The 12012-nt window shown below is 44.9% G+C and overlaps 1 protein-coding gene across 11 annotated transcripts in view; it reads left to right on the top strand.

Annotated features, from left to right (window-relative positions):
- Positions 1–10608, top strand: part of sipa1l1 (signal-induced proliferation-associated 1 like 1) — a 459559-nt gene extending 448951 nt beyond the window's left edge. For all 11 annotated transcript variants that reach the window (XM_070878865.1, XM_070878859.1, XM_070878868.1 and 8 more), the window contains 3 exons: positions 4316–4430; positions 6574–6655; positions 9002–10608. In XM_070878865.1, the coding sequence (XP_070734966.1) occupies positions 4316–4430; positions 6574–6655; positions 9002–9145 (341 nt within the window). In that variant the 3' untranslated portion in view covers positions 9146–10608. The remainder of the gene's footprint in view (positions 1–4315; positions 4431–6573; positions 6656–9001) is intronic.
- Positions 10609–12012: the final 1404 nt, after the last annotated feature.

Here is a 12012-nt window from a genome sequence, read left to right as displayed (position 1 = left end):
ATCAACAGACTGAGAGAGAGACTGAATTATTATGGCATGGCTTGATATTTAGAACTCTGAGAACTGGAATTTCAAACAATTCTCCCTTATCCTCCTGGGTGTATTAAATTCCGCGAGGCCCTCAGCGATCGTAGATCTGTTACCACAACATCTTGAGAGATTGTGCTTGCATCTTGTTTGTGAGCCTGAGGCTTATGGGAAATTGGGTCTGTCATTTAGAAGCTGGTCACATTTTCAGATAGTGAAAGCTTGGATTAGTGGTGATTCCGTGATTTGACAGGCTTATCTGATCTCGGCTAACCCTCGGTGCAGCGGATTAGTGCCTTCTGAAAATCTTTTGTACCCGCCACAAGAGATGACCGAAGCAGACTCATTAACAGGATATAGTTTGAAGGCTTAGCATATGGAGGGAGAGTGTTACACAATGAATAAGGCATCTGATGCACGAGTCAGAATCTTTATATTTCTTAGGAGTTTTTATGGGTTTCATTACAATTCTTACATTGTTGATGGTTTAATAGGACCCACATGCGCTTTTTATAGTAAAACCCCGATAATAAGAAATTATATGATAATCTGTCTGCGCTCAGGAAACGTGCAGAAATCAGCAGCATTTCCCATAATTTTTGAGGGCCCAGAAGTTCCACCGTACCGAGCATCAGTGGGTCAATAGATCTAAGTAGTGATTGGGATCGATATCAAACTCTGCTGGTTGTTTGCCCCCCCACCCGTAATAGCACAGTAGAGATCAGGAGCTGGCCATGAAAGGGATTGCATTCATCACCTGACATTTTACTAATCTGTAGCAGTGTTTTGGCAACCCAGTGCTCCCTCACTATGGGCCCAAGTTTCCACAAGAAAAAAAACGGGCGCCCCTCCGAGCTGGGCGCCCGTTTTTCGCGCCTAAAACGGCGCCTAAAAAAATCCTCGGTATTCTCCACCTACTTACAGATCCTGTGGCCCTCGGCGCAGCCAGCACGAGCTGTGGGGGGGGGGCGGAGCCAGGTCCCTGCGCTGAAAAAAGTGCCGGGACCTCTGCACATGCGCGCTACAGTCGGCACGCAAGTGCAGTAGCTCCAGGCGCCGAACTGTGTGGGAGGGGCCCGAAGCACGCAGCCTCTAGCCCTGGCCCAATGGCCTCACTGGGGCTGCGTGAATGAGGCTCCTCCCACGGCCAGCTCCTGCTCCCCGCCCGACCAGACCCGACACTCGCTCTCCCCCCCCACCCCCCGCCGACCAGACCCGACACCCGCTCCCCCCCCCCCCCCCCGGCACCGACCCGAGACGCGACACCCGCTCCCCTCCCCCGACCCGACGCCCGCTCCGAGACCCGACCCCGACCCGCTCCTCCCCCCCCCCGACTGACCCGACCCGTGCTCCTATTCCCCGACCCGACGCCCCCCCTCTCTCTCTCTCCCTCCCCCCCTCTCTCTCTCTCTCTCTCTCCCCCTCTCTCTCTCTCTCTCTCTCCCCCTCCCGCTCAGCGGCACGAACGGCTGCAGAATTCTCCTTGGCTGAAGCACTTTCACACAGGTAGGAAGATGGTTTATTTAATCTTTTCTTGGCTTATAAATGTTTATTCAGGTTGGATTTATTTGTATAATATTTGTAGAAGTATAAATAAGGATTTATTGTCGAATTTAATGAGTTCCCACCCCCCCACCTCGTTCTGGACGCCTAATTTGTAACCTGCGCCTGATTTTTTAATGTGTAGAACAGGTTTTTTCAGTTCTACAAAAATCTTCACTGGCTCCATTCTACTTTAGTTTGGAGTACGTTTTCACTGTGGAAACTTTCAAATCAGGCGTCAGTGGCCGGACACGCCCCCTTTTGAAGAAAAAAATTCTGTTCTAAACTAGAACTGTTCTACCTGACTAGAACTGCAGAAAAAAAAATGTGGAGAATTGAGATTTCTAAAATAGTCCGTTCTCCACCAGTTGCTCCTAAAAATCAGGCGCGAATCACGTGGAAACTTGGGTCCATTATTTCATCCAAGTGGAGTAAGCCGTCCCTTTCATACTGTAAGCATGCCTATGTTCTGTGGTTTTTACTAGAACTAATGCAGCATAACAAAAGTGGTACTTGCGCTAATTATATAAAGATACAAAACGCAATGGTGTGTTTTGTTTTTCTTTACTTCTCAAACTTTGAGGTGGGAGTTGGTAATTCTCTGTATTGCTTCCCAGTTGAGTGTGCACAGTTTTTCCCTCCATGCTTGCCGGAGAGAATCTTCCCTGATAAATTGCCTAGGCTGGGGTTCTTGCAGCATGGGGAATGTTAATACATTTCTTCCTGTTGCCTCAAGGCATGGAGTTAATGTTATTACAACCACTGTGTCACCAGGCCTTAGTATGGGGTCTTTCCCTCAGTACTGCACTGAAGCCTCAGTATGGGGTCTTTCTCTCAGTACTGCACTGAAGCCTCAGTATGGGGTCTTCCCATCAGTACTGCACTGAAACCTCAGTATGGGGTCTTCCCATCAGCACTGCACTGAAACCTCAGTATGGGGTCTTTCGCTCAGTACTGCACTGAAGCCTCAGTATGGGGTCTTTCCATCAGTACTGCACTGAAACCTTAGTATGGGGTCTTTCTCTCAGTACTGCACTGAAGCCTCAGTATGGGGTCTTCCCATCAGTACTGCACTGAAACCTCAGTATGGGGTCTTCCCATCAGTACTGCACTGAAGCCTCCGTATGGGGTCTTTCCCTCAGTCTGGGGTCTTTCCCTCAGTACTGCACTGAAGTGTCAGCCTAGACTTTGTACTCTAGTCTCTTGAACCTACAACTTTCTGACTTGGAAGATCATCATCATCATCATAGGCAGTCCCTCAAAATCGAGGAATACTTGCTTCCACTCAGTGAGTTCTCAGGCGGCTGTACAGTCCAATGCGGGAATTACTGTCTCTGTCACAGGTGGTTGAAGGAAAGGGCGGGCGGGAAGTCTTTGGTTTGCCACACGCTCCTTCCGCTGCCTGTGCTTGTTTTCTGTATGCTCTCGGCGATGATATTGAAGGTGCTCAGCGCCCGCCCGGATGCTCTTCCTCCACTTAGGGCGGTCTTGGGCCAGGGCTTCCCAGGTGCCGGTGGGGTTGTTACAAGGAGGCTTTGAGAGTGTCCTTGAAACGTTTCTCCTGCCCACCTGGGGCTCGCTTGCTGTGTCGGAGCTCCAAGTAGAGCGTTTGCTTACGGAGTCTCGTGTCGGGCATGCAGATGATGTGGCCCGCCCAACGGAGCTGGTCGAGCGTGGTCAGTGATTCGATGCTGGGGATGTTGGCCTGAGCAAGAACACTGACATTGGTGCATCCATCCTCCCAGTGGATTTGCAGGATCTTGAGGAGGCAGCGCTGGTGGTACTTATCCAGCGCTTTGTCTGCTGTATAGCTATGGTCTACAGGGCAGATACCCGCTCTCCTATATGGCTCAGAGACGTGGACAAATACAGCAGACTCGGAAGAGTGCTACCACTGAGCCATGGTTGACGTATGCTCTGCAGCGTCTTCGTGTGAATACGCCATATGAAAAATCATAATTGTGCTAACCAGTTTGTTGTTGCATACTTCCCTTAATTGGTTCCCTCAAATTTCTCCCACTTCTAATGACTGATTCCAACCACCAGTATTTCGCCCTTGTGTTACGCAACTCAAAAATGTTCTCCCCAGACACAGCTCAAACCTGGAGGGGAAAAATATATCATGTTTATAATTGTACTGCCGGGTGGTATTCAGAAGAAACATTCTTACACCCACCATTACACTTTACTGAAGTTAACACTGCTATTTAAAAACATACTTAAGTACTTTTAAAAATACGGTTGGTGTGACTTTTTTTTTAAAGTCCCTGACCGCTGTTGCCCAACTCTCTGCCTTATTCTTCAGCTGGGAGGCCACATTGGTCTGGGCTGCAAACTTTTCATTCTGTGCCAAACCACTAGGTATTGCGTTTTTATACGAACTGTTGCTGCTTGTTCCTCCATCCTCTGTCCCTTGTCTCCACAGTGGAATGCGATTGTCAGAGGCAAGATGTCTCATGTAGCAACCCAATTCAGAAACGTACAATTGCCTTAGAGAAGGGAAATCAGTTGTCAGTAATGGTTAAAGAAGGGATGGGGGGGTGGGTGGGAGTATATTGATCTCACGCATTCACGCCTCCTGACAGTTGATCACAGCATGGCATCGATAGCTACAGACAAACCAGTAGTCCATACAATCTGCACAACTGGGAGAGAGCATTTAACAACATGGGCAAGAAATGTCCATTCATTTATATCAAAAAATGTGGACAAGAGTAACCTTAACCTGTTTTTCTTCATTTTCCAGTCCAAACAGCTTCTTTATATAGTGTTCATGACTCAGACCACAGGCCTGCCAGCTTATCCCTTGACAGCAACAATCAGGCAGACAGACACCCATCACCTCAGGCTGTATCCAGAAGGTGAGTTATCCTGTCTTGCCAGCCCATGAAATTATATCCCAGTTTGGGTTTTTTGTTCAGCTGTACTTTGTCTGTGTGTTTGTATTTATTTATCTACTGGCCCATAAAACCACACCAGCAGTGTATATATATACGGTGTTACACAGTCCTACCATCTCGCAACCTCCTTTCACCTATAATAGTGGTCCTCGAACAAGCCAAGTTTCAAACACTTTTTATAATTCACACAACACAAAACAAGACCACACAGTACATCATTCAGATTTTCTTACTTCTCTTGATCCTCACCCTTTTATGCTCAGCTGGCTGGGGAAAGTCTACCCCCACTCCAGTTGCAATTACCTTTTAAAGATGAGGCTCTTAAAGGGCCACACCCTTCCACTTAATGGTGAGGTTTCTTAAAGGGCCATACCCTTACTCGTGGTTCAATCACCCTACTATAATGCACACACATATATTACACATGGGCAATTCATGTGCAAATCCAGCAAGTTCTTAAAAATAATAGGGACGCTAAGGGTGAAATACTGTTTGTGCAAAGCAAATGGCAGAACAGCGTAAATCAACCAGCAAGTTCTGGAGATGAGCAACTCTGGGTGTATCCCTTTATCCTCTGAACCTGCTGGTCGATTTTGTGCATTAATAACGCCGTGCATCGTTAACATGCCATTATTTTTCCAGCAAGATTCGGCCCAATAAATTGTACATTACATGATATAACTCTCCAAGGCAACCTTCAACTTGCAACGGTTTCTCTTTGCACTCCCACACCGTTACCTCTGGTGTCCCCCAAGGATCTATCCTTGGCCCCTTCCTATTTCTCATCTACATGTTGCCCCTTGGTGACATCATCCGAAAACACAGTGTCAGTTTCCATCTGTGCGCTGACGACACCCAGCTCTCCCTGACTACCACTTCTCTCGACCCCTCCTCGGTCTCTAAATTGTCAGATTGCTTGTCCAACATCCAGTAAACTAGAGGTGATCCAAAACTTGGCTGCCCATGTCCTAATTCGCACCAAGTCCCGCTCACCCATCACCCCTGTGCTCGCTGACCTACATTGGCCCAACGGCTTAGCAACGCCTCGATTTCAAAATTCTCATCCTTGTTTTCAAATCCCTCCATGGCCTCGCCCCTCCCTATCTCTGTAATCTACTCCAGTTCCACATCCCCCCCAACAACCCCCGAGATGGCTGCGCTCCTCTAATTCTGCCCTCTTGAGCATCCCTGAATATAATCGCTTAACCATTGGTGGCCATGCCTTCTGTTACCTTGGCCCTAAGCTCTGGAACTCCCTGTCTAAACCTCTGCACCTCTCTACCTCTCTTTACTCCTTTAAGATGCTCCTTAAACCCAACTCTTTGACCACCTGCCTTAATTTCTCCTCCTGTGGCTTGGTGTCAAATCTTTTATATATCAACACTCCTGTGAAGCGCCTTAGGATGTTTCACCACGTTAAAGGCACTATATAAATACAAGTTGTTGTTGTTGCTGCTATAAGCTGTGCCACAGGCTATCCACTAGTAGAATGAAAAAGATGAATTGTCATTTATTGCAAGTGGCCGTGAACAGGATAACTGTTAACATGCATCATCCAAAGCTCTCCTTTTAATGTTCAGGAGCACAGTAGCATTTCAGTTCCAGGTCAAAACTATAACTGGTTCACGATTTTGTTAACACTGTAAATCCAAAATAAAACCAGAAAATGCTGGAAATGCACTGTAGCCCATCATAAACTGAAAATAAAAAAATCTGTTAAAATTCTGGGTAGTGGTATTCAGCAAAACTGATGGAATTGTGCCGACATTCACTGTCCAGGCTCACGCTTGAATAATAGCCTCCTGGGTGAGGTACCAGAGGGAAATCAGGAGTTGGTACCTGCAGGACAGGAGGATGAAAATTGGAAGAGAGGCAGGGGATAACTCGTTCCTTCTCTTGCCCGTTCACCATTTGTGGAACCACCTCATTTAGTGGGATTCTCGATCACATAAGTCCTGCTCGTCGGTCAGCACCTGATGTGCCCCCCCCCCACTCAATGAGAATGGGTGGAAACAGCGACATGGCCGAGTTTTACAACATAAAAAGAGCCACTTGCTTTAGCTTGACGGGATTCTCTTCTGACTGGTTGGACTTTTCCTTTCAGAGAGGAATCTCCTACCACGCTGTCTGACAAGGTGATTGAACTGGAAATGTTGCTGAAGGAGCTTCGGGAGGATTTGAGGAGGGTAAGAGCTAAAGTGCACATCTGTGTAACCAGCAAATTGGTATTAAAAATCTCAGCATCCTTCTCACACTGGGAAATAAAGAAACTCTGCCCAAGTGAAAATCATATCATTAATAAACCTCATTCTTGTTGCCTCATGATTCACTGCTCAGTCTGGAACAAACCACTTGTACCCTTCATTTTATCTCATGTTAGTCTGAGATATGGGTGCTAGAGGTGGAAGGTGGCCTAAATAAAGCACAGATGCAAAATGCTGTTTCATTTTAGAAATAACTTGACAATATAAATCTTTTTTTTTTATATATGAGGATTTTAAGAAAACCATTCCCACTCCAGGGACTTGAGCACAATATCTAGACTGACACACCAGTGTAGTGCTGAGGGAGATGCCGTCTTTCGGATGAGGCGTTAAACCCTGTCTGCCCCCTCAAGTAGATGTTGAAGATCCACAGCACCATTCGAAGAAGAGCAGGGTTGTTCTCCCTGATATCCTGGCAAATGTTTATCCCTCAACCAGCATCACTAAAAACAGATTACCTGGTCATTATTACATTACTGTTTGTGGGACCTTGCTGAGCGCAAATTGGCTGCCGCGTTTCCTACATTACAACAGTGACTACACTTCAAAAGTACTTAATTGGCTCTGAAGTGCTTTGGAATAGCGTGAAAGATACCATATAAATCCAAGTCTTTTCTTTTTACACTGGCCTTTCACCTCTGAAACCTGAGTTCAAACCAAACCCAGATTGATGGGATGAAAGTCTTCTTACGCTGACTCCCAGAATGGGTCCACAGCACAGAACTGCTGCTAAATCCAAGAGTAGTTGTTGATCACACTCAGATCACCCAAATGTGGTCAGTGAGCAAAATGGAAAAATGTCACACCAGTGCAGTGAGGGTCATCTTCTGAGGTAGGGGCTGAGACACATTGGGGGAAGAATTTAGCTGCTAATTATTTATAGGGAAGTCGTGAACTCACATATAAATAACCTGATTGCAATTTTACAATACCTACCGGAGATGATTTGAAAGCAGCTGTGCAGTTATCTGCCTGTTCATAATGGGTTTGTCAACATATCCAACCACAACACAACACTGATGTGCCTAATGAACAGAACACAGGAAGTGCCCACATATATAGCGCAAGGTTTGCCTTTAATTAGCCTTTCTTTGCCTGTCAAATCCAAAGCACATGCCTTGCACTTAATAACTGAAACCTAACTCACTTTTTTCACACTTCTTTGAATGTACCCAGCTCCTTGGCTAAGCAGCGTTAACCACCGTTACTGACCCCAAAAGTTTGTTTGCAGAGGAACAGCAACGAGCTTGTTTTCCATGCCCAGCATGGTCCTGTAGCCTGTTGACACTGTCGAAGCTCACACAATAAGAATCCCACCTAATTAAGCTGCCAGAGGATATGCCTGCATGAGTCAATGCTACAGAGGGAAGAGGGGGAAACAATGATTTCAGTACTGGAATCTGAACAGCTCACATCGGGACTATAAACAGCTTTGAGTTTTATGTTCATTGTCAGTTGCCCGCTGGACTCCTCAATAAAATGACTGTAGTGTAGTGACTCCCAACATCACTTTTCCGTGTGAATTGTGATTGCTTTCAAGTGTTTTATTATTTTGCATTTTAAATGAGCTGACTCCTTATCACCATCCCCGGTACCTATTAGAAGAAGGACTTACATTTATGTAGCGGCTTTCACGACCTCAGGATGTCCCAAAGTGCTTTACGATCAATGAAGTACTTTTGGAGTGTAGTCACTGCTGTAATGTGGGAAACGCAGCAACCAATTTGCACACAGCAAGCTCCCACAAACAGCAATTTAATAATGATCAGATAGCCTGTTTTTAGTGATGTTTCTTTGAGGGATAAATATTGGCTAGGACGTGGGGGAGAACTCCCCTCTGCTCTTATTTGAAATATTGCCATAGGATCTTTTACATCCACCTGAGAGGGCAGACCAGGTACTCTGTATCAACCCATCAAAACCCTTCAATCAGATTACTACACTGAAATCACTCCTAGCTACCATCTTTTATATGTTTTGGACTTGGTCAAATTAGTGTATTGTAATCACTGCCAGGTATCCGTCGCTGTATAAGTATGCTTGAGAGGTTCAGATTACTACAGTGACATTACTCCCAGGCAGAATTCTGTGTACAATTCTGATTACTACGTTTTAGTAGTAACGCTGGGTATCATTCTGTTTAACTCTTGATGTGATTACTGTGCAGTAATTACTGTCCGAGACTGCTTTCTGCCTGAATTCCTTGCTCAGGCACGGCTCTGTATCCCATATGTGGCCTCAATTTACCCGTGTACGTTTCTCCGTTAGGCAAAGGAGGACAGAGCTGTGCTGCAGGAAGAGGTGCAGCACCTACGGGAGGATAACTTGCGGTTGCAGGAGGAGTCCCAAACTGCGTCTGCACAGCTGAAGAAATTCACCGAATGGGTCTTCAACACAATCGACATGAAATGACTTTTGCTGGAAAACAAAACACAAACTCTTGTTAAGAAAACAGTCTTGATGTGATCTCTCGTTTGCGAGGAGTTCCACTTTCAAAAAACCCGAGCACTTTCATCACAAGCTGAATGAATGATTGTTCTCAATGCGCACCAGATACATTTTTGCTTGCCTTACGTTAGCATCTGGAATTGTTAAAATGTGAAAGTCAGGTTTTGCACAGTATATATATATATTTTTTGTTTGTAAAGCTCATTTTACTATTTTGATCCACTTCCGTGGCTTTAATTTTTCAGATTTTTGTTACCATGACAAACACTTGATGCTTTCCCATTTACTTCATTTAATATTAAAATAATGTGTTTCAGAGGGAGAGGTCAGTCAGCTACATGCCAGAAACTTTCAAGAGTCTTAAAAGCAAAAAAGGATTTTGTATTTCAGAAGTTTTGATTCGTGCGTTAATAATCGGAGGTGGTATTTCTTTAATCATGGGAATCCTTTGGGTTTTTGTTTGGTATTAAAAAATAAATTCTTCATTTTTTTTAAAGTTTAAATAACATGCGGTGTGAGCATCTTTATTTGAAATTGATTTAACAAAAAAACAGAAGGAAAGATCACCGTGCAGGTACAGTTTGAGGAATGCTGTGCTCTAAGGCTTTCTTCTTCACAGAAACACTTCTAAAAATGCATGTGAAATGCTTTTTGCACCTCCCTTGTGGTATAGGTTCAGATTACAGCACAAATGGTGACCAAAAAAAAATAAATAAAATTAAGGAACCTCTGGCATCCTAACTAGAAAGTCTTAAAATGTAGATCATTATTTTGTTACTAAGAAACTCATTTCATTTCATGTTTTAACCTATTTTCAGATCATGAATTGTGGAGAAACTCATTGTTTGTTTAAAGATGGTTCATTCAAAAGAAAGTGGTGGGTTTTGAATTGCATTGATAACGTGACCTGCTTAGGATGCAATGTTGGTTCAGTAGGGACGTTGTTGGTTATGGTTCCCATGAGGGTGACTTCAGTTTGCCCACTGACAGTCGCAGTTGCATTGAGTGCAGAGGTTCATGTACATTTTTTGTATTCCCATCCCCGCCTCCCCACCCCCCCATTCCCCTTCAAAATGGACATTTTTTTTCCAAAATAGTAGAAAATAACTGATACTTTTGTAAATAAATTGGAACTGAACTTTTCGGAATATTTTGTAAGGTTCTGGTAAGTTTTAAAGTTCTGGATTTTTTTAGTTTAATATGGCCTTGTATGAAGGAGATGTATTATACCTTGTAGTGTATTGTTAATACAAATGGCAATTATGGCAGGCGTCAATAAGGTTTCAAGAGGTATTTGCTTGTTCAATTTTTTCCCCCCTTGGTAAAGAGTTGGAACTAAAGCCTGCCTATTTATTGTACTTAAGAAGATTTCTGATTTATCGTGTCCTGTATTTAATCAGAAAAGGTACATTCTAAACATCTCACAATAAAACTTGTTTCAATGTTTGCAGGTTGGTCTCGAAATGTTTTGTTGCAAGATGCCTGATGGTTCCACCAGTTCTTCTGTTAATAGACTAGCACGTCTGCCCTTTTTATCCTCCCCACTCTTCTATTTATTTGAGTTCTACAGAATAAGAATGAACAAGGTACAATCAAAAATAATGCTTCCTTTGTCCAATCCGTGTGAGTCTCTTTTCCTCTCAACTATTTTCAGCTTTGACTTTTTTTATCAACGTACCACTACAATCAGTGTTCATTTCAAATGTCCTTCCATGTTCCTTTTAAGCTCCAAATACATTGACATGCACACACTTCCTTCTCCTTGTATCCTCGGTGTTGAAATTGAGACTCAGCACACCATCTCCTACTGCACCGCATTCTTTCACCCTTTCAGGTTCTCACAACACTGGAGCTACTTAGCTTCCCTCAGTTTGACTGTCAAGATTGTGAGGCAGTTCAGTGGAGTAGGTTTTGCGTTTAATAAGTAGTAATCTTTTTAAACTCAAGTTTGGTGTCCCCTAACAACCTCTTTTTGATTAGCCTTATCTTCTCTTTGAACATTCATCATGCCCTACACTATGGACATTGGCCAATCACCTGGGGTTCTCAATAGAATTGGGACCAGTCTGAATCCCAGCTGCAACTGACATTCACTCTGGATGATTCTCATTGATGGATCTGCTGTTTATTTTATCTAATTGCTAAATTGTTGATTGCTTCAGAACAGGCCTGGAGGCTGTGCTATGTCCCTTTGTCCCGTCTGCCCATTGCAGAGAAGTCAGCTTCCAAATATTCTCACCACCTCTTCGCTGAAGCCAAAAACCTGGAGCACATTGTCACCAAGTGGTAGGACACAGATTTGCTCTCAGCATTGTAGGTTCATGATCTTTGCTTGCTAAAGGCAGGGCACTTTTTCAGTGGAGAGAGAGAGGGCTAGTCAAAGGGTGACTCACCCGGAGCTGCTCTAGTGCATCTCCTCTAGATAGAACAGCATTGTAATGTATGCACCTGTGAGTACACTCACAGGTTTGTAGAGCTGTTGAGCCCCTGTTCCACTATTTAAAGGGGCTGCTCCTCAATTTCTGGCTGCACTTCAGTCCCACACTCCTGATCTTTGGGCACACTGTGCGGAGGGGAGCGGGTAGGTCCGAGGGCCTCCTCGTAGGACTGCTCCTGGGCACGGGCAAAGGTGCCATCAGCCGGTCCAGGCAGCGGGCGGTCGAGGGAGTCGTTCGGCCTGACTGCCTGCCTCTCTTCCGTGCCTACATCCGGGCCAGGGTATCCCTAGAGATGGAGCACGCGGTGTCCACCGGTACGCTCGCGGCTTTCCGCGAGAGGTGGGCGCCGGAGGGACTGGAGTGCATCATCAGCCTCGGCAACCAAATTTTAAT

The sequence above is a fragment of the Pristiophorus japonicus genome, chromosome 4 (assembly GCF_044704955.1).
Source record: "Pristiophorus japonicus isolate sPriJap1 chromosome 4, sPriJap1.hap1, whole genome shotgun sequence".
In the NCBI taxonomy this organism is placed as follows: Eukaryota; Metazoa; Chordata; class Chondrichthyes; family Pristiophoridae; genus Pristiophorus; species Pristiophorus japonicus.
This window is presented reverse-complemented; position numbering and strand designations above follow the sequence as displayed.